Raw genomic sequence first — 24,775 nt, 5'->3', positions numbered from 1 at the left:
CAAATTAATCTTCAAATACTTTGTACAAATTCCTCTCCCACCAAAGTGCTTATTTCCTTCTCTTTCTCTTTTACTTTGGTCAGAATCACTTGGTTAAGAGAACCCAAGTTCACTGTTGAAAAAAAAGCTCATGTTATCTCAAAATACCCATCGTCACGAAAATTCTTTCATTATGGCAATACTACATTGTACAGAGGAAAAGAAGGAATAGAGAAGGATGATAAGAAAAGGAGAGAAAATAGAAGTAGGTATTATTCCCCCTCCTTTTCCTGTTTCACAAATCCACCTCCCAAGTCTTTAATTTATCCATCTACATTTCTCAACAGCTATTCCTACTCCTCTCCCAGACAGAGGAGGAGAGAAAAAGCCTAATATATACTTGTGGGTATGGTCTACCATGTAATTTGTTCAGAGTTGGGGAGGGGGACTTTAAAAAAGTCTGCTTTTAGTCAAAAGAGAAGAAAAAGGGAACAAATAAAATAGGAAAGACTAAAAAAATTAAGAGTTAGTCATAATGGCAAGAGATTGAGGATTGAGTCTACTTCAATTCTTACTAAACCATTCTTGAATTTATGGAAATCCTGGGTACTTACACATGTATTTCCCCTTTAAGTTTAGCAAAAGTGTCTCATTATTCGTTCCCTTGCCCCCAAAACATTTTGATGTATTAGTATAAACGAGCCAAAACCACATGTTTTAAATACAGATTTTAAAAATGAGAGAGAGGGGCTTAGCAAAATGTATTTCCATTATTTTTACCTTGCTTATTTTTTTGTACATTTTTTTTCTTCCCAACTCCCTCCATTGGCAAAATCTGTTCCACTTTTCCTTATATTCTACAATTGTTTGATATCATTACATACCTTTTCTATCTGTGAGAAGTCATTTATAAGCTTGTCAATATTCACATTGCTAATCTTTTTCATACATCCTTCACTGCTTTGATTCATATCTAAACTGATGAAGAGTAGATAGTGTTAAAACAAACAAACAAACAAAATACAAAGCATATAATAGTGGTAATAGCTCAAATACTAAAGTTTCTGTACTCATGGAGTACCTACTTGAGCTCCATTGCACTCAGAGAATTTTTATTATACCCCCAGTATTAATCATGGTCAAATGAATTAAGGCTTCTCCACTCCTCTCCACACCCACACCAGCCAAGTTTTCTCTAAACCAATCTAAAATTAGTGCAATGATATGTGCATATGTAGAAATTATTTGCCCCTATTACACAAAAAACAAATTATGCCACTGTTCAACACTCATCTCTTTGCCATCAGTATGGCTGTACTTAAAATCTGATGCATTACTAAATCTGATGCATGACTTTTAAATATAGGTATTCTCAATTTTAGATGTTTATAATATTTAATTATCATGCCACAAATATTTTTTGCTGCATTTCTTGGTAGTCTTCCTGTTGCTAGGAATTGAACTGTGTCTCCTCCAAAATTCTTATGTTGAAGCTCTAAACTCCAGTGTGACTGTATTTGGAGATAGAATCTTTAGGAGATAATTAAGGTTAATTACAGATAATTAAGGAATGAAGTCATAAAGGTGGGGCCCTAATCTAATAGGACTGTGGCCTTATAAGAAGAGGAAGAGAGAGAGTGCTCTTGTTCTCTCTCCATATGTTCACACTGAGGATAGGCCTTGTGAGCACACAGTGAGATGGTGGTTGTCTGAAACCCAAGGAGAGAGCCCTCGTGAGATATCAAGCCTGCTGGCACCTTAACTTTGGACTTCCCAGCTTCCAGAACTATGAGGAAATAAATTTCTCCTGTTTAAGCCACTCAGCCTATAGTATTTTGTTATAGCAGCCTGAGTAGACAATACAATTATTGAATATTTTTAATATTTTGTATGGTAACCTGTTTGGTAAATAAAGGACATAAGGAAATTAATATGCTCAAAGCAATCGCTAAGTATTTCTATTCTCTTATTTTGTATAAGAATACTTTGGGATATAGCCAACTAACTGTTGAAGTGAAGAATGAGTTTGTTTTAGTTCTATGGAAACAATCACAAGAAATTCTGCAGAATTCCAGAGGTAAACTCATTTAGTTAGGATGGAGAAATTGACTTTTGCAAAACAGTAAGCATTTACATTTGAGGGTGGGAGAGTGTCTAGAAGAATCAGGATTAATATAATCTAAAAGTATGAAATACTTGTCTTTAGACTTTTCTCTAGCAAAGAGGAAGGAGAAAATACAAATTTGAAATTTAAGTAATCTAGACTGAGGAAAGGGCATGTGCCAATGCCTGGTGTGTGAAAGTGGCAGTGACAAGTAGTCCAAAGTAAAGGTAAGTAAAATTCCTAAAGTAATTACTCAAAGTAATTTTGGGGACATATTGTTCAGAATGAGGTACACCAAAACATAGATATTGCTTGACAATTTGTTACTTCATAAAGAAATCCCATTTCCTTCCTCTTTTTATATTGCATTAACAACTATTAGTGGTTTTCAATCTGAATTTTAGCTGTGTATTTTCAGTTTATTGAATTATTATCCTCTGTATCACATATACTAGTAAAACTCTTCCATAGTTAAAACTTGATCCTTAAGACAGGAGACTAACTGTAATAGCAACCCATGATAAATGCAGTAAAATTCCTTTTGGGGTAAAATTTAGAAATCATTATGATTTGATATACTGTTTTTGAACTGTATACTGTTTGGATCTATAGGATAATCTGAAGTAGTTAATGATGCAAAATCCTCCCTCTCAACTTTTTTTTTTAGTTCTTAACATTTTATTATATTTTATTTTACCCCCCCCCCCCACCCTTGGCAACCTCAAGTCTGTTCTCTATGTCTGTGAGTCTGTTTTTGTTTTCTAGATAGGTTCATTTATGCTATATTTTAGATTCCACATACAAGTGATATTATATGGTATTTATCTTTCTCTTTCTGACTTCCTTCACTTAGTATGATAATCTCTAGTTGCATCCATGTTGCTGCAAAAGGCATTATTTGGTTCTTTTGTATGGCTGAGTAGTATTCCATTGCATATATGTTCCACATCTTCTTTATCCATTCATCTGTTGATAGACATTTAGGTTGTTTCCATGTTTTGGCTATTGTAAATAGTGCTGCAATGAACATAGGGGTGCATGTGTCTTTTCGAATTATAGTTTTGTCTGGGTATATGCCCAGGAGTGGGATTGCTGGATCATATGGTAATTCTGTTTTTAGTTTTCTGAGGAACCTCCACACTGTTTTCCATAGTGGTTGCACCAACTTACATTCCCTCCAATAGTGCAGGAGGGTTCCCTTTTCTCCACACCGTCTTCAGCATTTGTTACTTGTAGACTTTTTAATGATGGCCATTCTGACTGGTGTGAGGTGATACCTCACTGAAGTTTTGATTTGCATTTCTCTAATAATTAGTGATGTTGAGCATCTTTTCATGTGCCTGCTGGCCATCTGTATGTCTTCTTTGTAGTTCCTAACATATTATTATTATTATTTTTAATTAATTTATTTAAAATTATTTATTTTTGGCTGTGTTGGGTCTTTGTTGCTGCACACTTGTGGCGAGTGGGGGCTTCCCTTGCGCAGCTGGGGCTCTAGGCGCACAGGCTTCAGTAGTTGTGACACACAGGCTTAATTGCCCCGCGGCATGTGGGGTCTTCCCGGACCAGGGCTCGAACCCGTGTCCCCTGCATTAGCAGGCGGATTCTTAACCACTCCGCTACCAGGGAAGTCCTGTAGTTTCTAACATTTTAAATAAAAAAGGTTTTACTAGGGTTTTGTCTCAGAACGTGTCTCCTGAACTAAACTCATTTTAATTTGAGCTTGATTTTCTCCCAACTCCCCCCTGCTAATGAGACCCTTGAGGTGTTTTTAAACCATCACTAATATCATAAAACCATCCTTATAAAATCATCATTAACATTCCACCGGCTGTTATCACATGCTGTTCCTTTTGTCACACTGGCCAAGCCACCTGATTGTTTCTAAGTGTCTTCATTGCCCCTCCTCCGATGTATGAAGGACAAGGTCAAGATCTTTTCAGTCTGTATGGTCTTCTTGACCAGTGAACTAGGTGACAAGCTGGTGATTCAGGGATCGTCAGATTCTTGGTGGGAAGCAGGGACTGACTTGTGACCTCCACAGCCCCAAATTCAACCACCCGCACAGTGGGCGGCAGCCCCATTTCCTTCCGTGCCCTTCTCCTGTGTCGCCGCCTTGCCCTCGCCCCTACCCTGCTCAGGCCGGCCTGCGGCAGCCCAACGACAGGCTTGTGTTATCTCCCCACCCCCCCTCCTTGCCGCCCTGCATGAATTCACCCTCAGTCCTGAGGCCCGGGGATTCCAGTTTCCGCCACTCGCATCCTGCTGTCCTTAGGAGTCCAACTCTACAGCAGGACCAGCATCCTCAGGCGTGGCAGAAGTGCCTGGGTCAGAACTCTGTTCTGAACCAGGAGACTGTGAGGAGGTGTTAAGTAAAGAATAGTCACGGAAAAGGGAATTCCGAACCCGCCCGCGAAAGGTCTGGAGCGTACCTGCCGTCTCCCACAGTTCCCTCAGTCTCCCCGCCCCGCCCCCCGCAGCTTCCTCCCGGTGCTGGTCCGCCCCTGACTGCTGTCCCTTCCCCGGGAAGCGGGTTCCCCCAACAATGGGCCCGCGCTTCTCCTGGTCCCACCTGTGCCCTGCCCTAGGGCCCCTCCTCCAGCCTTACCTCCTTCAGCCTTACCTCCTTGGGCTTCTTAGGTATTTTCATGGAGTTTCTAGAATATGATTCAACACTTAGTGACTGTCAGATCAATAATTATCTCCTGAGCAAAGAATAAATCACATTGGGTTAAGTTTTGATTAATGAGTCAGCACTATTGAATAAATAATAATCCATATTTTTTCTAGTAACATAAAGTAGGCTTATAAAGTACCAGACACTATGCTAGGTGATGCAGATGAAAACGTGGATACAATGAATTCTGTGCAGTCCAGAGTCAGTTAATGGATATGATCTCTCTTCTATAGAGTTTTGTCTTGGTAGCTTAGTGGTTAAGGGCATGGGTTCTGCGTGGATCCAACCCGCAACTCTTTTATTTACCAACTGGGTGATCATGGGCAAGTTCTAAATTATACCTGCTTCAGCTTCTTTACCTGTAAGATAGACATTAATTTATTAATGTCTACCTCATAGGGCTGTTGCAATGTTTAAATGAAATGATGCATTTTAAAAGTGCATAATGTACTTCCTGGCATAAAGTAAGTGTTAAAAATATTAATTATTATAATTAAAAATTTTTTTTCAATGACTGGAAGTATATCCACTGCCAACTTTGCCTTATCTACTTCTGTTTTTTTTTTTTTTTTTGAGTGGGAGATGGGAGATTTATTTTTCTTAATTTGATTTTTCTATGAAACCCAAAATTTGGCATGCAGAAAAATGTAAACTGTAATAGGATAATTCGTGCTTTATTATTTGAAAGGTATTATAGCATGGTGGCAAGAGAACTAGATGAAAGTGGGAAATGTGGCAGGGGGGTGGGGGAAATCCTTTTTATGTTGCTAACCTGTTAGTAATTTGGGAAGGTTGGACTTCCTGTCTTTTTTTTTTCTTTCATTTAAAAATAAGAGAGGTAGACTAAATAACAGAGATAAAATTTTAAGATTTTTAAACTAGTCTTATGATAAGACATTGCTCATCAAAACGTTTTGAAAATGTCATTTTCTCATGTTTATTACCTCATTAATTTCACAAAATTCACACGTACACACACACATAATTTAATTTTTAAAGGTCTTTCAAGAGATGAAACTTCTGGCTACCCAAGGAGGCTTTCCTTGACATTAGTAACAACACATAAGGATATTGAAAATGGCCTTTCGAATTGCTGGTTTTATCCAATTAGCATATATATATATATATATATATATATATATATATATATATATATATATCATGTTCTATGTCACTTGTATCATAATAAGTTACTTAAGCCCATTTTAAGATCCACCTAAAATGCTGCCTTCTCCATGATGCATTCACTGATCATATCAATCAACATGACCTACTTTTCCTTGCTCTATGCTTTTATTACACTTTGGACCATGCTGGACTTCTTTGGCATTTGTTAGGGCTGTTTGAATTGATATTTTATCTCTCCTTCTCTCCTGTTGTATTATTTGCTCCTTGGAGAAAGAAATCTAATGTATGTGTGTGTGTGTGTGTGTGTGTGTGTGTGTGTGTGTATTTCTCCATAGTGCCAACATAGTCAGAATAAATGAATGAATCAACATACCAGAAATAAATCATGAAAATTTAGCTTGATTTTTCTAGTTTGAAATGAGTCATAAGCTTCTCTTCCAATTTATATAGGTGTTAGCATATTTTGGAAAGAATCCTAGTGAATTCGAGATATATCTGTCAATGAGAAACTATATGAGCTTCCCATGATTTCATCTTTAAAAAGGGGATGTCTTCACAGTTGTATTCACAGTTTTATTCATCAAATACCATCTGATTGAGAAACAGAATGGACTCATTGAACATTTGCTCAGAAACTGCCTGGAAAACCTAAGAGAGAAATAACTTATGTTACTATGCCATACTAACAAAGGGAGTGTAAAGAAAGTAATGTTAGAATCCATTAAAAAGTACCTTAATTTGGAAAAATAGATGCATATGCACCCACACAATTGAAAAAAATTAGAAGCCACCAATTTATGTATGTAAGTATCTTAAGATGAATGATACATTGATGTTTTTCCAGGTTACAAACAACAGCATTTATTAATTCATTCCTAAATATTTAAGTACTTGCAAGGTACCAGCTACTGAGGGTCTAGGTGCTAAGGAGAGCAAGACAAATAAGTCATTCTCCTTCTGCTTTGGAGCTTATAGTCTCACAGGACTGCTTTTTTAAGACCATCAGCACTTACCCATCTATTTATTCAAAAAATACATGTTGAGCACCAACCATGTTTGGGGATCTGTTAGAACACTAGAAATGAACAAAACAGACATGGTCCCTGACCCCAGAGGACCTACAGTATAGAGACGGAGATAGATAATCAACAAATAAATAAAGGATAAATAAAAATTATAATAAGTGCAAGGAAAGAAACAAAAATCCATGATGTTGATTTAAAAAGTGAACAGGAGTTGCTTTAGGTATAGTGGTCAGGAAGTGTCTCAGAGCAGATAAGGTGAAAGCGAGACCTCAGTGGTACATCAAAATGTTAGCTGTGGGCAACAGATAAATACTAGGGTTGCTATTTTTTTTCTTTTTTTCTTTTTTTTTTAAACCTCCTGCTTGCTCTCGTGGCACACTTCTTCCTGCTCTTATCTCTGTGTTTATCTGATTCCCTTATTTCAATATCTGCTATTGAGCCATATTGTCCTGGCTCCAACCGCAACTTCAGGTCCCAGTTCTATGGCTCCCTGGTTCTCAGCATTACCTGCAGTAATTGGGTAAAAGACACCCTGGGCACCAGGTCTCTGACCCTAGGAAACTATGTTGGTTGGACTCCCCTCCATCCATCCTCATGTAGAGAGAGGAATTTGGACACGATCCCAGGATAAATCCTAAACCATGGAATACTTGGACTACTTTTCTTGAAAAAATCAGCCTTATATATGTAAATATTCCATCTCTAAACAGGCTTCTGTTAAAAGTAGAATCATATAGCTAACTGGGCAGAATTTGTATTTTTGGTTGAGGACAGAAAGTACAAGTATTCTATTTAATTTATTAAGAAGAAATCAATATACTTTAGACAGTGAGCTTATGGTAAGGGTGACATATTTTTGTGAAAATTAAAGAATCTAGTCACCTCTTAGTGGCTTGGTCTTCCATAGTTACTTGGAGATGACTATGGGGTACTCTCAGGAGAAGTCAGATTTTTTCTCAAATTACAGTTTTAAGTCTGTACAAGTACATAAACAAATGATCCATGATTACTTTGATGTCATAATGTAGCATGAGTTTAATGATTTGGGTCTAAAATATTCCTTTGCTCCCAGAAAAATCAACTTTTTCATAACATACCTTCTTAGCGATAACTCGGTTGGGGGTAGAGGGAATAAATAGACTTTTAGCCATACCTAGCTTCAATCCTGGCTCCACACCTATGAGCTGTGTGATTCTAGGCAACTCAGTTTATCTCTCTGGCCCTTAGTTTCATAATTTTCAAATGGGAACAAACTTCTGAAGATTGTGGAAGAGCTAAAATGAGATATTATATCTTATCAGGGCAGGCTTAGAGTATGCCAGAAGTATTTGTTGAAGGGATGAATAAACCAATGAACAGTGTTAGTTCCTGAATCAATAAGCTATTGTAGTGTAATAAACTACTCTAAAATTTAGTGGTCTGAAACAACCATTTATTTAGCTAATGCTACTTCTGGTCAGAAATTTAGACTGGGCTCAGTGAGTAATTTTTCTAGTCTTGCCTGGGCTCCCTTATGTACCTGTGTTCAACTGTGGATCAAGTAAGTGGTGTAAGAGGCTTTGCTGCTCTTGATTGGCCTCTCACATCTTGGGATGTGAGTTGGGATGGCTTTTCACTCTGTCACTTGGTCTCTCATCCTCAAGCAGGCTTGACCAGGCTTGTTCTCAGGGAGTGTCAGGATTTCAAGAGAGGAAGCAGAGGCATGCAAGGCTCTCTAGCGGGTGAGGCTCAACACTTCCTCACCGTTTTGTTGGGAAAAGTGCATTACAAGACCACCCAGATTCAAGTGGTGAAGGGACAGACTCCACCTCTTGATGGCAGGAGTTGCAAACAGGGTGAATACAGGAAAGGCAATAATTGCAGCCATTTTGCAAAAAAAAAAAAATTTACCAATAACTATCTTTAGGTATACCTGTCAAAATAAAATAGTTGTAGAATGCATACTTAAGTAAAGGGGATACATGGCCTGATGCATATAATAGTTAAGTTTAAGTCCAAGTTTAAATCCAAACTTGGAAGACATCTGCAAAATGATTTTTGTGTAAGAAAAATTGAAATTTGGTCATTAGTTCTAATAGTGGTTAGATAGCAGAATGAAATGTCTTTTGAGGCAACTCCTAGTTTTAATCATCCATGTAAAGGGGCGTAAGTATCCTCCTAGGCAATTGTAAATAATCAAGCAATATTAAAAAGAAATGGAGAAAATGAAGAGTCAGGTGATTCTTAAAACAGAGCTAGGCTTCTGGTTCAAGGTGGCTGCTATTGCAGGGCAGACTATGGCAACTCAGGAAGCCAGTCAGAGGAGAGCAATGCTTTGGATTTGCCATCAGCTTATGATGTAAGGGATTAAGTGTTGCAGAGACCCAGCCAGGAGGCCAACAGTGAGGCTTTTAGCTCTGAGGAATCCCTTTCTATTCCTTGCTCTTCTGATGTGGATCCAGCCGTGTGGCTGACAGGGTCATTGTGCTCCGGCCTGGTGTCAGGCCTGAGCCTCAGGTGGGAGAGCCGAGTTCAGGACATTGGACCACCAGAGACCTCCCGGCCCCACATAATATCAATCGGTGAGAGATTTCCCAGGGATCTCCATCTCAATGCTAAGACTCAGCTCCACCCAACAGCCAACAAACTCCAGCGCTGGATGCCCCATGCCAAACAACTAGCAAGACAGGAACACAACCACACCCATTAGCAGAGAGGATGCCTAAAATCATACTAAGTCCACAGACACCACAAAACACACCACTGGATGTGGCCCTACCCATCAGAAAGATAATTTCCAGCCCCACTCACCAGAACACAGGCACCAGTCCCCTCCACCAGGAAGCCTACACAAGCCACTGAACCAACCTCACCCACTAGGGGCAGACACCAAAAACAACGGGAACTACGAACCTGCAGGCTGTGAAGAGGAGACCCCAAACAGAGTAAGTTAAACAAAATGAGAAGACAGAGAAATATGCAGCCAATAAAGGAGCAAGGTAAAAACCCACCAGACCAAACAAATGAAGAGGAAAAAGGGAGTATACATGAAAAAGAATTCAGAGTAATGATAGTAAAGATGATCCAAAATCTTGGAAATAGAATGGAGAAAATACAAGAAACATTTAACAAGGACCTAGAAGAACTAAAGAGCAAACAAACAATGATGAACAACACAATAAATGAAATTAAAAATTCTCTAGAAGGAATCAATAGCAGAATAACTGAGGCAGAAGAAGGGATAAGTGACCTGGAAGATAAAATAGTGGAAATAACTACCACAGAGCAGAATAAAGAAAAAAGAATGAAAAGAATTGAGGACAGTCTCAGAGACTTCTGGGATAACAATAAATGCACAAACATTCGAATTATATGGGTCCCAGAAGAAAAGAAAAAGAAAGGGTCTGAGAAAATATTCAAATAGATTATAGTTGAAAACTTCCCTAACATGGGAAAGGAAATAGTCAGTCAAGTCCAGGAAAGGCAGAGAGTGCCATACAGGATAAATCCAAGGAGAAACATGCCAAGACACATATTAATCAAGCTATCAAAAATTAAATACAAAGAAAAAATATTAAAAGCAGCGAGGGAAAAGCAACAAATAACATACAAGGGAATCCCCATAAAGTTAACAGCTAATTTTTCAGCAGAAACTCTGCAAGCCAGAAGGGAGTGGCAGGACATATTTAAAGTGATGAAAGGGAAAAACCTACAACCAAGATTACTCTACCCAGCAAGGATCTCATTCAGATTCGATGGAGAAATTAAAACCTTTACAGGTAAGCAAAAGTTAAGAGAATTCAGCACAACCAAACCATCTTTACAACAAGAGAAGGAAAAGATCTACAAAAACAAACCCAAAAAAATTAAGAAAATGGTAATAGGAACATACATATCGATAATTACCTTAAATATAAACGGATTAAATGCTCCAACCAAAAGATGTAGACTGGCTGAATGGATACAGAAAGAAGACCCATATATATGCTGTCTACAAGAGACCCACTTCAGACCTAGGGACACATAGACTGAAAGTGAGATGGAAAGTGGGATGGAAAAAGATATTCCATGCAAAGGGAAATCAAAAGAAAGCTGGAGTAGCAATTCTCATATCAGACAAAATAGACTTTAAAATAAAGACTATTACAAGAGACAAAGAAGGACACTACATAATGATCAAGGGATCAATCCAAGAAGAAGATATAATAATTGTAAATATTTAAAGGACCAACCTAGGAGCACCTCAATACATAAGGCAAATGCTAACAGCCATAAAAGGGGAAATTGACAGTAACACAATCATAGTAGGGGACTTTAACACCCCACTTCCACCAATGGACAGATCATCCAAAATGAAAATAAATACGAAACACAAGCTTTAAATGACACATTAAACAAGATAGACACAATTGATTTTTATAGGACATTCCATCCAAAAACAACAGAATACACTTTCTTTTCAAGTGCTCATGGAACATAGAGCCATGCATAGATCATATATTGGGTCACAAATCAAGCCTTGGTAAACTTAAGAAAATTGAAATTGTATCAAGTATCTTTTCCGACCACAACGCCATGAAACTAGATATAAATTACAGGAAAAAAACTGTAAAAAATTAAACACATGGAGGCTAAACAATATGCTACTAAATAACAAAGAGATCACTGAAGATATCAAAGAGGAAATACTTAGAAACAAATGACAATGAAAACACGATGACCAAAAACCTATGGGATGCAGCAAAAGCAGTACTAAGAGGGAAGTTTAGAGCAATACAATCCTATCATGAGAAACAAGAAAAATCTCAAGTAAACAACCTAACCTTACACCTAAAACAATTAGAGAAAGAAGAACAAAAAAACCCAAAAGTTAGCAGAAGGAAAGAAATCATAAAGATCAGATCAGAAATAAATGAAAAAGAAATGATCAGAAATAAATGAAAAAGCAAAGATCAATAAAACTAAAAGCTGGTTCTTTGAGAAGATAAACAAAATTGATAAACCATTAGCCAGACTCATCAAGAAAAAAGGCAGAAGACTCAAATCAACAGAATTAGAAATGAAAAAGGAGAAGTAACAACTGACACTACAGAAATACAAAGGATCATGAGAGATTACTACAAGCAACTCTATGCCAATAAAATGGACAACCTGGAAGAAATGGACAAATTCTTAGAAAAGCACAACTTTCCAACACTGAACCAGAAAGAAATAGAAAATATAAACAGACCAATCACAAGCACTGAAATTGAAACTGTGATTGAAAATCTTCCAACAAACAAAAGCCCAGGACCAGATGGCTTCACAGATGAACTGTATCAAACATTTAGAGAAGAGCATACACCTATCCTTCTCAAACTCTTCCAGAATGTAGCAGAGGGAGGAACACTCCCAAACTCATTCTACGAGGCCACCATCACCCTGATACCAAAACCAGACAAAGATGTCACAAAAAAAAGAAAACTACAGGCCAATATCACTGATGAACATAGATGAAAAAATCCTCAACAAAATACTAGCAAACAGAATCCAACAGCACATTAAAAGGATCATACACCATGATCAAGTGGGGTTTATCCCAGGAATGCAAGGATTCTTCAGTATACGCAAATCAATCAATGTGATACACCATATTAACAAACTGAAAGATAAAAACCATATGATCATCTCAGTAGATGCAGAAAAAGCTTTTGACAAAATTCACTACCCATTTATGATAAAAACTCTCCAGAAAAAAGGCATACAGGGAACCTACTTCAACAAAATAAAGGCCATATATGACAAACCCACAGCCAACCTCATTCTCAATGGTGAAAACCTGAAACCATTTCCTCTAAGATCAGGAACAAGACAAATTTGCCCACTCTCACTGCTATTATTCAACATAGTTTTGGAAGTTTTAGCCACAGCAATCAGAGAAGAAAAAGAAATGAAAGGAATCAAAATCAGAAAAGAAGAAGTAAAACTGTCACTGTTTGCAGATGACATGATACTATACACAGAGAATCCTAAAGATGCTGCCAGAAAACTACTAGTGCTAATCAGTGAATTTGGTAAAGTAGCAGGATACAAAATTAATGCACAGAAATCTCTTGCATTCCTATACACTAATGATGAAAAATCTGAAAGAGAAATTAAGGAAACACTCCCATTTACCATTGTGACAAAAAGAATAAAATACCTAGGAGTAAATCTACCTAAGGAGACAAAAGATCTGTATGCAGAGAACTATAAGACACTGATGAAAGAAATTAAAGATGATAAAAAGAGATGGAGAGATATACCATGTTCTTGGATTGGAAGAATCAATATTGTGAAAATGAGTATACTACCCAAAGCAATCTACAGGTTCAATGCAATCCCCATCAAACTACAATGGCAGTTTTCACAGAACTAGAACAAAAAATTTCACAACTTGCATGGAAACACAAACGACCCCAAATAGCCAAAACAATCTTGAGAAAGAAAAACTGAGCTGGAGGAATCAGGCTCCCCAACTTCAGACTATACTACAAAGCTACAGTAAACAAGACAGTATGGTACTGGAACAAAAACAGAAATATACATCAATGGAACAGGATAGAAAGCCCAGAGATAAACCCACACACATGTGGTCACCTTATCGTTGATAAAGGAGGCAAGAATATACAATGGAGAAAAGACAGCCTCTTCAATAAGTGGTGCTGGGAAAACTGGACAGCTACATGTAAAAGAATGAAATTAGAACACTTCCTAACACCATACACAAAAATAAACTAAAAATGGATTAACGACCTAAATGTAAGGTCAGACGCTATAAAACTCTTAGAGGTAAACATAGCAGAACACTCTATGACATAACTGACAGCAAGATCCTTTTTGACCCACCTCCTAGAGAAATGGAAATAAAAACAAAAATAAACAAATGGGACCTAATGAAACTTAAAAGCTTTTGCACAGCAAAGGAAACCATAATAAACAAGACAAAAAGACAACCCTCAGAATGGGAGAAAATATTTGCAAATGAAGCAACTGACAAAGGATTAATCTCCAAATTATACAAGCAGCTCATGGGGCTCAGTATCAAAAAAACAAACAACCCAATCCAAAAATGGGCAGAAGACCTAAATAGACATTTCTCCAAAGAAGATATACAGATTGCCAACAAACACATGAAAAGATGCTCAACACCACTAATCATCAGAGAAATGCAAATCAAAACTACAATGAGCTATTACCTCACAGCACTCAGAATGGCCATCATCAAAAATCTACAAACAATAAATGCTGGAGAGGGTGTGGAGAAAAGGGAACTCTCTTGCACTGTTGGTGGGAATGTAAATTGATACAGCCACTATGGAGAATAGTATGGAGGTTCCTTAAAAAACTAAAAATAGAACTACCTTATGACCCAGCAATCCTACTACTGGGCGTATACCCTGAGAAAACCATAATTCAAAAAGTGTCATGTACCACAATGTTCACTGAAGCACTATTTACAATAGCCAGGACATGGAAGCAACCTAAGTGTCCATCAACAGATGAATGGATAAAGAAGACGTGGCACATATATACAATGGAATATTACTCAGCCATAAAAAGAAACGAAATTGAGTTATTTGTAGTGAGGTAGATGGACCTAAAGTCTGTCATACAGAGTGAAGTAAATCAGAAAGCGAAAATCAAATACTGTATGCTAACGCATATATATGGAATCTAAAAAAAAAAAAAGGTTCTGAAGAACCTAGGGGCAGGACAGGAATAAAGACACAGACGTAGAGAATGGACTTGAGGACACTGGGAGGGGGAAGGGTAAGCTGGGACGAAGTGAGAGAGTGGCATGGACATATATACACTACCAAATGTAAAATAGATAGCTAGTGGGAAGCAGCCGCATAGCACAGGGAGATCAGCTCGGTGCTTTGTGACCACCTAGAGGGGTGGGATAGGGAGGGTGGGAGGGAGGGAGATGCAAGAGGGAAGAGATATGACAACATATGTATATGTATAACTGATTCACTTTGTTATACAGCAGAATCTAACACCACATTGTAAAGCAATTATACTCCAATAAAGATGTTAAAAAAACAAAAACAGAGCTAATTTGGACTTCCTCCACCCTCTGCCTTCTACGAAGGGAGTCATTAGCAGCCTTGCCATTAGGATCTCCAGAAAGGATTCGTAAGTAAAAAACAAAACAAAAAAGCGAAAAACTAACAAATTGAAACTAGATCTATAAATAGGTAATATAGGGCAAGCAGGGTAACTATAAACATTGGAGATATTACATTCTTCTGGAAAAAGAAGCCTAGTGAGGTAAGAAAAAAATCAAGATTTTACTCTATGCGTCTCGACCCTCAGTAAAAGTCCTCCTCTTTTCTTCACCATTTTATTTGTCATGGTTCAGTAAATCCTCAGATAATTGCCTTCTCACAGTCTCTTTAACAACTCCTTTCTACTATACTCAATTTGTGCCCAGTAACCTTAAGACATCTCTCTCTCTCTTTCTCTCTTAGGTTCATTCGTATGTTACCAAAATGAACTTAGTCTTGGCTAATAAATGCAGTGTGGCCTACATAAAAGAAAATATAAAGTTGGGAACCAGTACCACCAACTCTGAAGCCCTTGGAATTTTCTGGGAGTCCTCTTCATCCTTCTCACACAAGCCTCCCTCTGCCTCCTCATCCTCTGCTAGGTAAATGTTCTTGTCAAACATGAGATGAAAGATACTTTTAAGATTGTTTCTTAACCAAGTAGTACACAGAATCTACTACTTCACCTTGAATGTATAGCATTTCAGTTGCACTGAGGTTTAAACAGGCTTGTATAGGTATACTATAGGTATGCTTATATAGCATAGGTATGCTTAATCATAGAATCTGACAGTGTTTCTACAGAAAAATGCATTCAGACTACTGAACGATTGAATTATAAATGAAATTCTGGAACACATTAATTGTACATATTATATAAAATAAGTAACCGGGTTAATTTTTTAAAGAGAAAACTTTCATATTGACTACATAAAGTTCAGAAACATTAAACAACATAGACTATCCTGAACAAAATAACAAAGATTAAAACGAAATTGCCAAATAAAATGCAAATGGTTGCAAAATGTCAACTCCTCTAAATTAATCTATAAATTTAGGGCTAAACCATAAAAAGTTTAGCTCCAGTTTTGTGGTGGTTGTGCATATTGCTTTTAAAACCAATGAAACTTATTGAGGTAAATTAAATGACTTTTATGTATTTTAAATAACATCCTCATAACCTATAAAAATGGTCTTTATTATTTAAAATGGCTCCACCTGGTCACATAAAACTTCAATTTTGGATTATTCAATCAAAATGCCATAATTACACTTATAATTTTTTTTTAAAAATTTATTATTTATTTATTTTTGGCTGCGTTGGGTCTTAGTTGTGGCATGTGGTATCTTCGCTGAGGTATGCGGGATCTTTCGTTGTGGTGTGCGGGCTTCTCTCTAGTTGTGGTGTGGGGTTTTCTCTTCTCTAGCTGTGGCGTGCAGGCTCCAGGGCGCGTGGGCTCTGTAGTTTGCAGCACGCGGGCTCTAGTTGAGGTGCCTGAGCTCAGTAGTTGTGGTGCACAGGCTTAGTTGCCCCACGGCATGTGGGATCCTAGTTCCCCGACCAGGGATCGAACCCACGTCCCCTACATTGGAAGGCAGATTCTTTACCACTGGACCACCAGGGAAGTCCCTATACTTATAATTATATTTAACAAATTCTAGAGTGTTCAGGGTAGTTGAAATAAGATGTTCATAAGCATTAATTACTCACAAAACATTTTGGGGGGGGAAATATAATTCTATCAAACCTCAATAAGAGCAAAACTAGCATCAGTTAAATAACCGCAGTTAAACTAAAAAGAAATAAAATTATTTTTAAAAAGAGAAAACACAGTTAGATGCCCTGTTGTGGCTGTGTGTGTTCAGGGGTCCCTGCTGTGAAAGCTGAATCAAACCTGCATGTCCTATATACATACTATTAAATGTAAAATAGATAGCTAGTGGGAAGCAGCCACATAGCACAGGGAGATCAGCTCGGTGCTTTGTGACCACCTAGAGGGGTGGGATAGGGAGGGTGGGAGGGAGATGCAAGAGGGAGGAGATACGGGGATATATGTATATGTATAGCTGATTCACTTTGTTATACAGCAGCAACTAACACACCATTGCAAAGCAATTATACTCCAATAAAGATGATAAAAAGAAAAGAATAAAGACTAGGTGATAAAAAAAAAAAAACAACCCTGCATGTCCCCTGGCTCCTTGGTGTCCTCACACTGTTACCCTTTTTCTCGAGGATTTGATTATCCAGCGGTTCCCCTGATCCTCTCGGGCCTCTGCCCAGGACTATACGTGAACTGCAGGGGCAAAAGGGCCACTTGGAAAAAACTGGAATTTAAACTCTGTTTCCACCAATTTTGTTTATTATGATCTTTTTTTCCCCCCTTAGCTCTTTGAGCTTTCTCTCAGTTGACAGAGCTGCCAACCATCTTTCTTGAGGTTTTTCTCACTGGAGATAACCTGCCCTTGATAGAAGGAAGTCATTTTTTCTCATTCTTTTTCCAAGTCTTCAGCCATCCCCCTGGATCAGTATTCAGCTGATGTTTTCATACAGTTTGGGAAGTTATTTTTTTCTTTATTTGCAAGTGGTAAATACCCTCCTCTACTAATTTTCTGCAAAGTTGCATTACAGGTTCTTGGTGAAGTCCAGGAAGTATCTGCAATTTCAGCTGAAGCTTTTGAATCTCATTTTTAAGCTGAGAAAGTGAAAAGCCACTTCTTAGCTTAAAAGTTCACTGTCTTTCCTCCATGTCCTGAGCACTCCCAACCTGGCCCCAAATATTCAGTCACTCTCTTCACCTGACCTCCTCTCCTTTGGGACCATCTTTTAGGAGTTCTCAATCCCCACCCCAAACAAGCGGTAAAATAATTAAACAAGGAAGCTCTCAGACCGATGTGGTGCTAATGTAGTGGGGGCTTATGTAAGCAAACCAAAATTTAAGCCTGTAAATGCCTCAAGGTTACAAAATCAAAACGCTTAAGACAATCAATCACAAACAGCTCACTAGGCTTTAAGCTACAGGCAATCAAATAATTAATTTCTTTTGCTTCCACACTTTGTCTATATAAGTCTTTCTCCTGGCTCCTATCGGTGGAGCGCTCCTAATCACTGTGGTTTGGTGAAGCTTGATTGGAATCTATTTCTGCGCAAATAAACCCTTAAACTTTTTAATATGCCTCAGTTTATCTTTTAACACAAGTTATCGAAACGTTTCTTCCAACCATACGTGGTTGTCTGGAAGAGAACTCTGAGTGGTTTTCTTCATCTTGTTATATTTCCTGATAGATTGGCACTCAAACTCTGCCACAGGTGGTGCCCCTTAACTTGCCTGTGCTGTGGTGGTCCAGGCAGACCCTGCCCTACTTTTGATGGGGCTCCTTGGAGATTTCACTCCCTTCCTTCCTTCTCTGCCCACTTTCTTCTTAATGCTCACTCTCCCTGATCCACTGTCGTGTTCTTACATTTTTTTTCCCACTAATCTCTCTTAGTGATCTCTGGATCTCCCATCAGAATGCCTCATGGCACTCACCACTGAGAAGGGAGTTGGTTCTCATCTTCCTGGGTTTTAGGGCACTTTTCACTCTTTGAATTTCATGGCTAGGTTAAGAGAGAGGCTTTTGGCTCTATGGAGGTTGAAGAAATGTAATTTCTATTATATCTATTATTGTAAATTCAAATATAAATTTCATATTGTGCCTTAAATTAGTTCATTAATCTACCCTGCCTCTGAATTCTATTTGAAGACTGGGAATTGAGGTCTAGCCACTTTCCTGTATCTTGAAAGTGAGAACAACTCAGATAAATCTGTCTGCAGCTGTTCCTGGAAAAATACTTTGCTATCTCCTCTGAGATTGTGTTAAATCGTCACGAATGGAGTTTACCCCTTTAATAAGAGCTTCTTCTACTTCATGGGAGATATTTTTATGACATAGATTCTTTCTCAAACTTGGCCTGGAGCTCTGGGAGCCTGTGTTCTACCAGAGAGTCAGTCCAGGTTTTTCCCTTTCCTCTGTCTACCCAGTAGCTTTTCCTACTCCCCAACCCTTCCCTAATCACAAGACAGTAACAATATTTAATTAGTCTATTTCTCTCCATAGTTAGAAGGTAGAAGCAGAAGTCTCAGGACTTTTCTGACTCAACAGTGATGCTTGCAGGAGGGGAGGGTGGGGAGAAGAGCCCTCACTAACCCTCCTCTGTTTCTTCTCTTGGTTGTCATCTTCTAAATTTATGACATAAGGTCATGGCTTTTCTCTTGTCTCATTCTTGTTGTTGTGAACTTTTTGACTGCTTTCATCTTTTTTGTTGTTGTTGTTCATCTTACTAGCTTATAATATGGTGAGATTCTGTGATCTGTTTATTATCTCCCATCTTTACCAAGAAGCATCAATAACAATTTGATTGTAAAGCAATTGTGCATATAGTTTGAAATGATATAAGTGGATATAGTATTTTAATATCATTATAACTCCTACAAAATAATTTATCTATTGGCTTCCTATGACACTGCATGATTCTCAGTTTGCTTCGTGTCACTGTCTCCTCAGCTACATGGCATGAATTAAGAACACTTCGTGTCCACTTCTTAATGACATTGCTGCAGAAAGGTGATTTCCAGTTCCATTTAAGCTGATATCGTAATCCCTACAGAGTTTATATTGGGATTTTAAAGAGAGCATCTAGGTCAAACAGGAAGACGTGACAACCTGTGCCTTGGCCCCTTTATCGGCTGCTCTGGATCCCATGGTGTGATTTCACCTTGCAATCAGGTCTCCATCAGGAGCTGCGTTATTTATTTGCCAAAATATGTTGAACTTTCTCAAAGCCTTGTGCTTTGAGAAAGTTGTCTTATTTGGGGCAAATAAGACAACAGTGGGAAATAAAATACCACTGACAACCAAAAAGACTCATTTCAGCTTTAGGAACCAGAAATACTCAGAAACCTAAGTTACAATTGGCTCACAGACTCAGCTGAAGGTGCTTAACGCACCTCTAAGCTGCTGGGCTGAAGGCACCAACTCTCCATCTGAATCTTTAGGCCAAAACACTCAAAACCGGCCCCCAACAATAAAGCCTATTCCATCATCACTGTTGAGAAATATTAAAAACCAATATTGCCAAAAAAAGAAAAGAATGGGAAAATAACCACATGGGAAACAAAAGGAGGTAAATTCCACCTGGATCCTTTTGCTCACTGAAGGAATCACAGAAAATCACAGAAAACCAGCTGCCCAGGGTTAGCAAGTGGTACAATAAAATGAACACTGGCAAAATAGCTGTATGGTCAGGCCATTCAAGATGACTCTTCTCTTACTCTCCGTGCATCCCCTGCTCGACCAGACCCTCCTTCACTCACATGACTATCCAGTCTTCTTAATTATAGGGCTTAATCAGTAACTGCCTACGTGCTTGCCCCCGCGCCAGCTGCTGGTTTCCCTGGTAACTGATGAGCCAACCTGACGTCACTTGCCCCTATAAATGGTAGCCTCCTTCTCCCTGGAGTAGTAAAGGTTCTTGCAGTCACCTGCCCTGCGTGGTGTAGCTCCATGACCTTTTGCTTCAAACTGGTAAGATTCCCTATCCAGTAAACTGTTGATGTTTCTGTTGCTATTTCCAGGCTCTTTCTTCGGTCTCAAGTCTGGTAACTACAAGGCTTGTAGTTCTGTGAGGTGCAGCCCAACAATTGACGAGCCAGCCAGGAAGCCAAACAGACCCCCATGAGCACCAGGATGTCAGGAAATAAGAACGGGGAATGGAAAGTTGCAGGGGGAACCCCGGCATGGCTGTCCACTAGCAAGTGGGGCGCTGTGGTGGCTGTCCTTGAGGAAGGGGTGTCGACAAGAGAGTCCAGATTGTCATGGCCCATCCAAACTGGGCTCCCAAGGTGTGGGACCTACTGAGAGCACCGAAGAAGAGGAAGATTGGGATGAGGTCATAAAGGTCCTTATCCCACAGGATAGAGATGAAGAGCAGCTCCCTTCAGAGCAGAGGCAGCTGACTACCATGAGAGATGTCTTTCTCTTCCACCATATTGATGATATCCTGTTAACCTCAGAGTTTTTTTCTAGTTTTAAAAGTAACAGCCCTGCACTTGTGGCTCGTCTGACTGCACAGGGCTGGCTAGTGAATACAGACAAAATGCAAGGACTTGGATTATATATCAAATACTTGGGTGTTATCTGGTCGGGTAAGACAAGCATAACCTAAACAATTACAGACACAGGCATTAGGGATATTAACCCAGGGACAGGCTTGTGAATTGGGTGTGGCCGGTTAACCAGAAGGGTTTGGTTTGGGCCTGTGGCAATAGCAAAGTAATAAAAGAGTACCCTTGGGCTTCTGCTCTGAGCTATGGAAGGGGGAAGTGTAACGATAGTGTGATGGAACGGCAGCTACTCTACAATGTTACAACAGGTGGAAGACAGTACAAAAGCCCTACCCAAGTCATCCAGCAACTCAATAAAACCACTAGTTGGGGATCTATAACAGCTGTGCGTGATGTATGGGATTCCCCACGGACTTCAATAGCCACCAAGGAACCCACTTTACCAGCCATGAAGTTCAGGCATGGGCCAATAAAAATGACACACTGGCCTTTCCACCTGCCCTACAACCCTGCTGCTGCCGGGCTAGCAGAAAGGGTGAGTGGACTACTTAAACAGCCATTGAGATGGAAACCTGCTCTCTCCACGTGTGGACGGGGAAGCTCATTCAAGCCCTGTGAGCTACAACTGAACATTCCAGTGGCTACGCCATGTTAACCCAGAGGCAACTAGGCAATGGTCCTTTGGTGGTCAACTATCGGTCAGGACAATAGCTCACTTTCACCCTTGCTGCAGGATCTACACCGCTCCCCATCCCTCCCACAGCCCCTCGCCAGGGGAACACACTATAAAATGGCCCTGGGACTGGCAGGTAAAGCCCCGCTGGTTTGGGTTTGCTGAAGAGGGTTAGAAAGGGACTTACAGATCTCACTTGTCTTCTACCTGGCCACACCCAAAACTACTAAAGTAATCTGGGCCCCTTACTGGAGAGAGGTACCATCCCATTAACACTGTGGTCTGTTTACGGTATGTGTTCTCCAGGCCTCGGCACCGGCTGTGAGACTGAGGGTGGACAGGCGGTGTGGCACTGCAGGCCAGGACCAAACCACAGGCAGGGGTGGTATTTTCTCAGAATGCTCTTACTGCTTGTAACTGGCTTAATGGTCATGATCTCCCCTGTATTGTGCCTGTCCAACATCTCACATTTCATCCCTAGTCTGTCTGAGGACTAGGTGACAACGGTGGTCTCACTGCAAAGTGAGTCTGATTGCTGGATGAGCAGTGAGATGCCATGAAAAATCGACGCGGCTAATGTGACTACGTGGGGACGACTGAAGACTCACCTCTTTCCTGTCCTGCATGCCAGGCGCCTGGCTCCAGAATTTTCCCACCTCTTGGAGAATCACTATTTTTAGCATCCTAGGTATCTTACACTTGACACTCTGTAGCTGCTGTTGTTTGTATTGCATTTGTGGTATTTGGTTGCTGTGTACCTCTACATACCTGACCCCAGGGATATCGTGGAAGAGGGGCAGGCCAAATTGTAAGGGGTGTGCAGGGTACGTAGGGGTGGAGTGTATCCTTAGGCCATTCAAGATGACTGTTCTCTTGCTCACTATAAATCCCTCACAAGACTATCCAATCCTCTTAATTATAGGGCTTAATCAGTAACTGCCCATGTGCTTGCCCACTGCCCCAGCCGCTGGTTTCCCTAGTAACTGATGAGCCAAACTGACTTCAATTTCACCTGTAAATGGTAGCCTCCTCCTCCCCGAGTAGCGAAGACTGCTGCCGTGTCCTTCCTGGTGTCTGCCATACACAGTGGGGTGTTACTCCAGGAGCTTCTGCTTCAGACTGGTAAGATTCTCTATCCAATAAACTGTTGATAAACTGTGGAGCCCTTGAACAAAAGCTAAATTTCAAGGCAGAACAGAGCATTAAACCAAGGACAGACCCTTCTGTATGTGGAGCCCTGCGCTTGTACACAGGTCACACACCCATGCAGCTGGCCTGCCTTCCACTCCTGCATTCTTGCCCCATGGATTTTTACCTTTTTCTAGCTCCTCTTTTTTTGTCTTGAAAGTTTAGGGTCTGTAGCTGTGGGCTGGGAATGCTTGAGATGCAGAGGTGGAGGGAGGTGCAGCGCCCCCTGGTGACTTCTCCAAGCATTGCACAATCTCCTGGGAGGAACCCAAGCATCTTCGTTTCCCTCTTGGACTTTGTCACAATCAGTTTTATAGCCATAGACCAGTGTAAACAATACTTTAAAACGAGCTCAGAAAATACTGTGTCTGTCAGCGAGCTATTCAGAAGGATACCAGTGAATTTAGTTATTCCAAATTTATTTGTTTAGAGCCAAGCCTCCTCCCCTGATGTTTTCTGTTGGTTAGGTTTGATGGAGTCAGGGAGAGTTGGCACACAAGGCAGGAGAAGACCACTAAGTCAATTCATTAAAAATAAAATCCACATGGGCCATCAATCTTCCAAAGTTAAAACTCAGTTTTGATTAAGGGTTGGCTCTAGATTGAGATAAGAATTAGAAATGCCTAACCTGAAACTCTGCAACAGTCTAGAGCCCGGGACAAGTTTGTGATGAGCTTTGAATATCAGGCTAAGGAACATAAAGGTTATTTTGGTTAAGACATGTGGATGCCAAAGGATTGGTATGATCATACCTATGTTCTAGAAAGATAATTCTGGCGAGGTAAAAACTTATGGAAGAAGTTGAAGTTGGGAAATCAGACAATAAAAGTCTGAACTCTTAAAAAAAAAAAAAAAAAAAAAAAAAAGAGATGAAGAAGTTGAATTCTTATTCATTTTTTCATTTTTTACTTGAAGTATAGTTGATTTACAATATTAGTTATACAACATAGTGACTCAAATTCTTAGGTTATATTCTACTTAAAGTTGTTATAAAATATTGGCCATATTCCCTGTGCTGCAGTGTATCTTTGTAGCCTATTTTATATATAGTAATTTGTACCTCTTAATTCCCTACCCCTATCTTGCCTCTCCCCTCTTCCCTCTCTCTACTGGCAACCACTAGTTTGTTTGCTAGATCTGTGAGTCCGTTTCTGTTTCATTATATACACTCATTTTGAGTTCACATACAAGTGATAACATATAGTATTTTGTCTTTTCTGACTTATTTCACTAAGCACAATACCCTCCATGACTAGCCATATTGTAAATGGCAAAACTTTATTCTTTATGGCTGAGTAATACTCCACTGTGTATATATATCACATCTTTATTCATCTGTTGATGGATACTTAGATTGCTTCCATGTCTTGGCTATAGTAAATGCTGCTATGAACACTGGGGTGCATGTATCTTTTTGAATTAGTGTTTATATCTTCAGATATATACCCAGGAGTAGAATTGCTGGATCATATGGTATTCCTATTTTTAGCTTTTTGAGCAATCTTCATACTGTTTTCAATAGTGGCTGTACCAATCTACATTTCCAACGACAGTGTAGGAGTGTTCCCTTTTGTAGAAGTTGAATTTTGGTGGTGGAATTTGGTGATGGAATGGGTATCTGGAAGTCAGAGTGGACATTTGGGGCTTAGATATTTTGTAACTTAGGTCATCATATTTGCTGATGCCATTATTTGATATAGGGAGCATCAGCAAATTGGCCATTAAAATTCCTGATGGGGGTGGATTTGGGGGGGCCTCCATTCTGCATAGTAAGACAGTAATAAACCAAGATACTTATCCTTTTGACTTCCACCATTTTCAGTCACATCTTTAGAGATCTAGTCCA

General features: G+C 39.4%; 1 protein-coding gene across 5 annotated transcripts in view; it reads right to left on the bottom strand.

Moving 5' to 3' along the window:
• The window catches only part of CCDC152 (coiled-coil domain containing 152), a 36,278-nt gene extending 30,166 nt beyond the window's left edge, over nt 1–6,112 (bottom strand). The window contains exons 1-2 of one of the 5 annotated variants that reach the window (XM_082382475.1): nt 4,516–6,112; nt 864–957 (exon numbers count right to left, since the gene is read on the bottom strand). In XM_082382475.1, coding sequence (XP_082238601.1) covers nt 864–950 — 87 coding nt within the window. In that variant the 5' untranslated portion in view covers nt 951–957; nt 4,516–6,112. The other 4 variants (XM_082382474.1, XM_082382476.1, XM_082382478.1 and 1 more) reach the window with 4 other exon arrangements.
• Between the last annotated feature and the right edge of the window lie 18,663 nt (nt 6,113–24,775).

This window comes from Balaenoptera borealis, assembly GCF_965194805.1.
Source record: "Balaenoptera borealis genome assembly, chromosome: 2".
NCBI classification, from domain to species: domain Eukaryota; kingdom Metazoa; phylum Chordata; class Mammalia; order Artiodactyla; family Balaenopteridae; genus Balaenoptera; species Balaenoptera borealis.
This window is presented reverse-complemented; position numbering and strand designations above follow the sequence as displayed.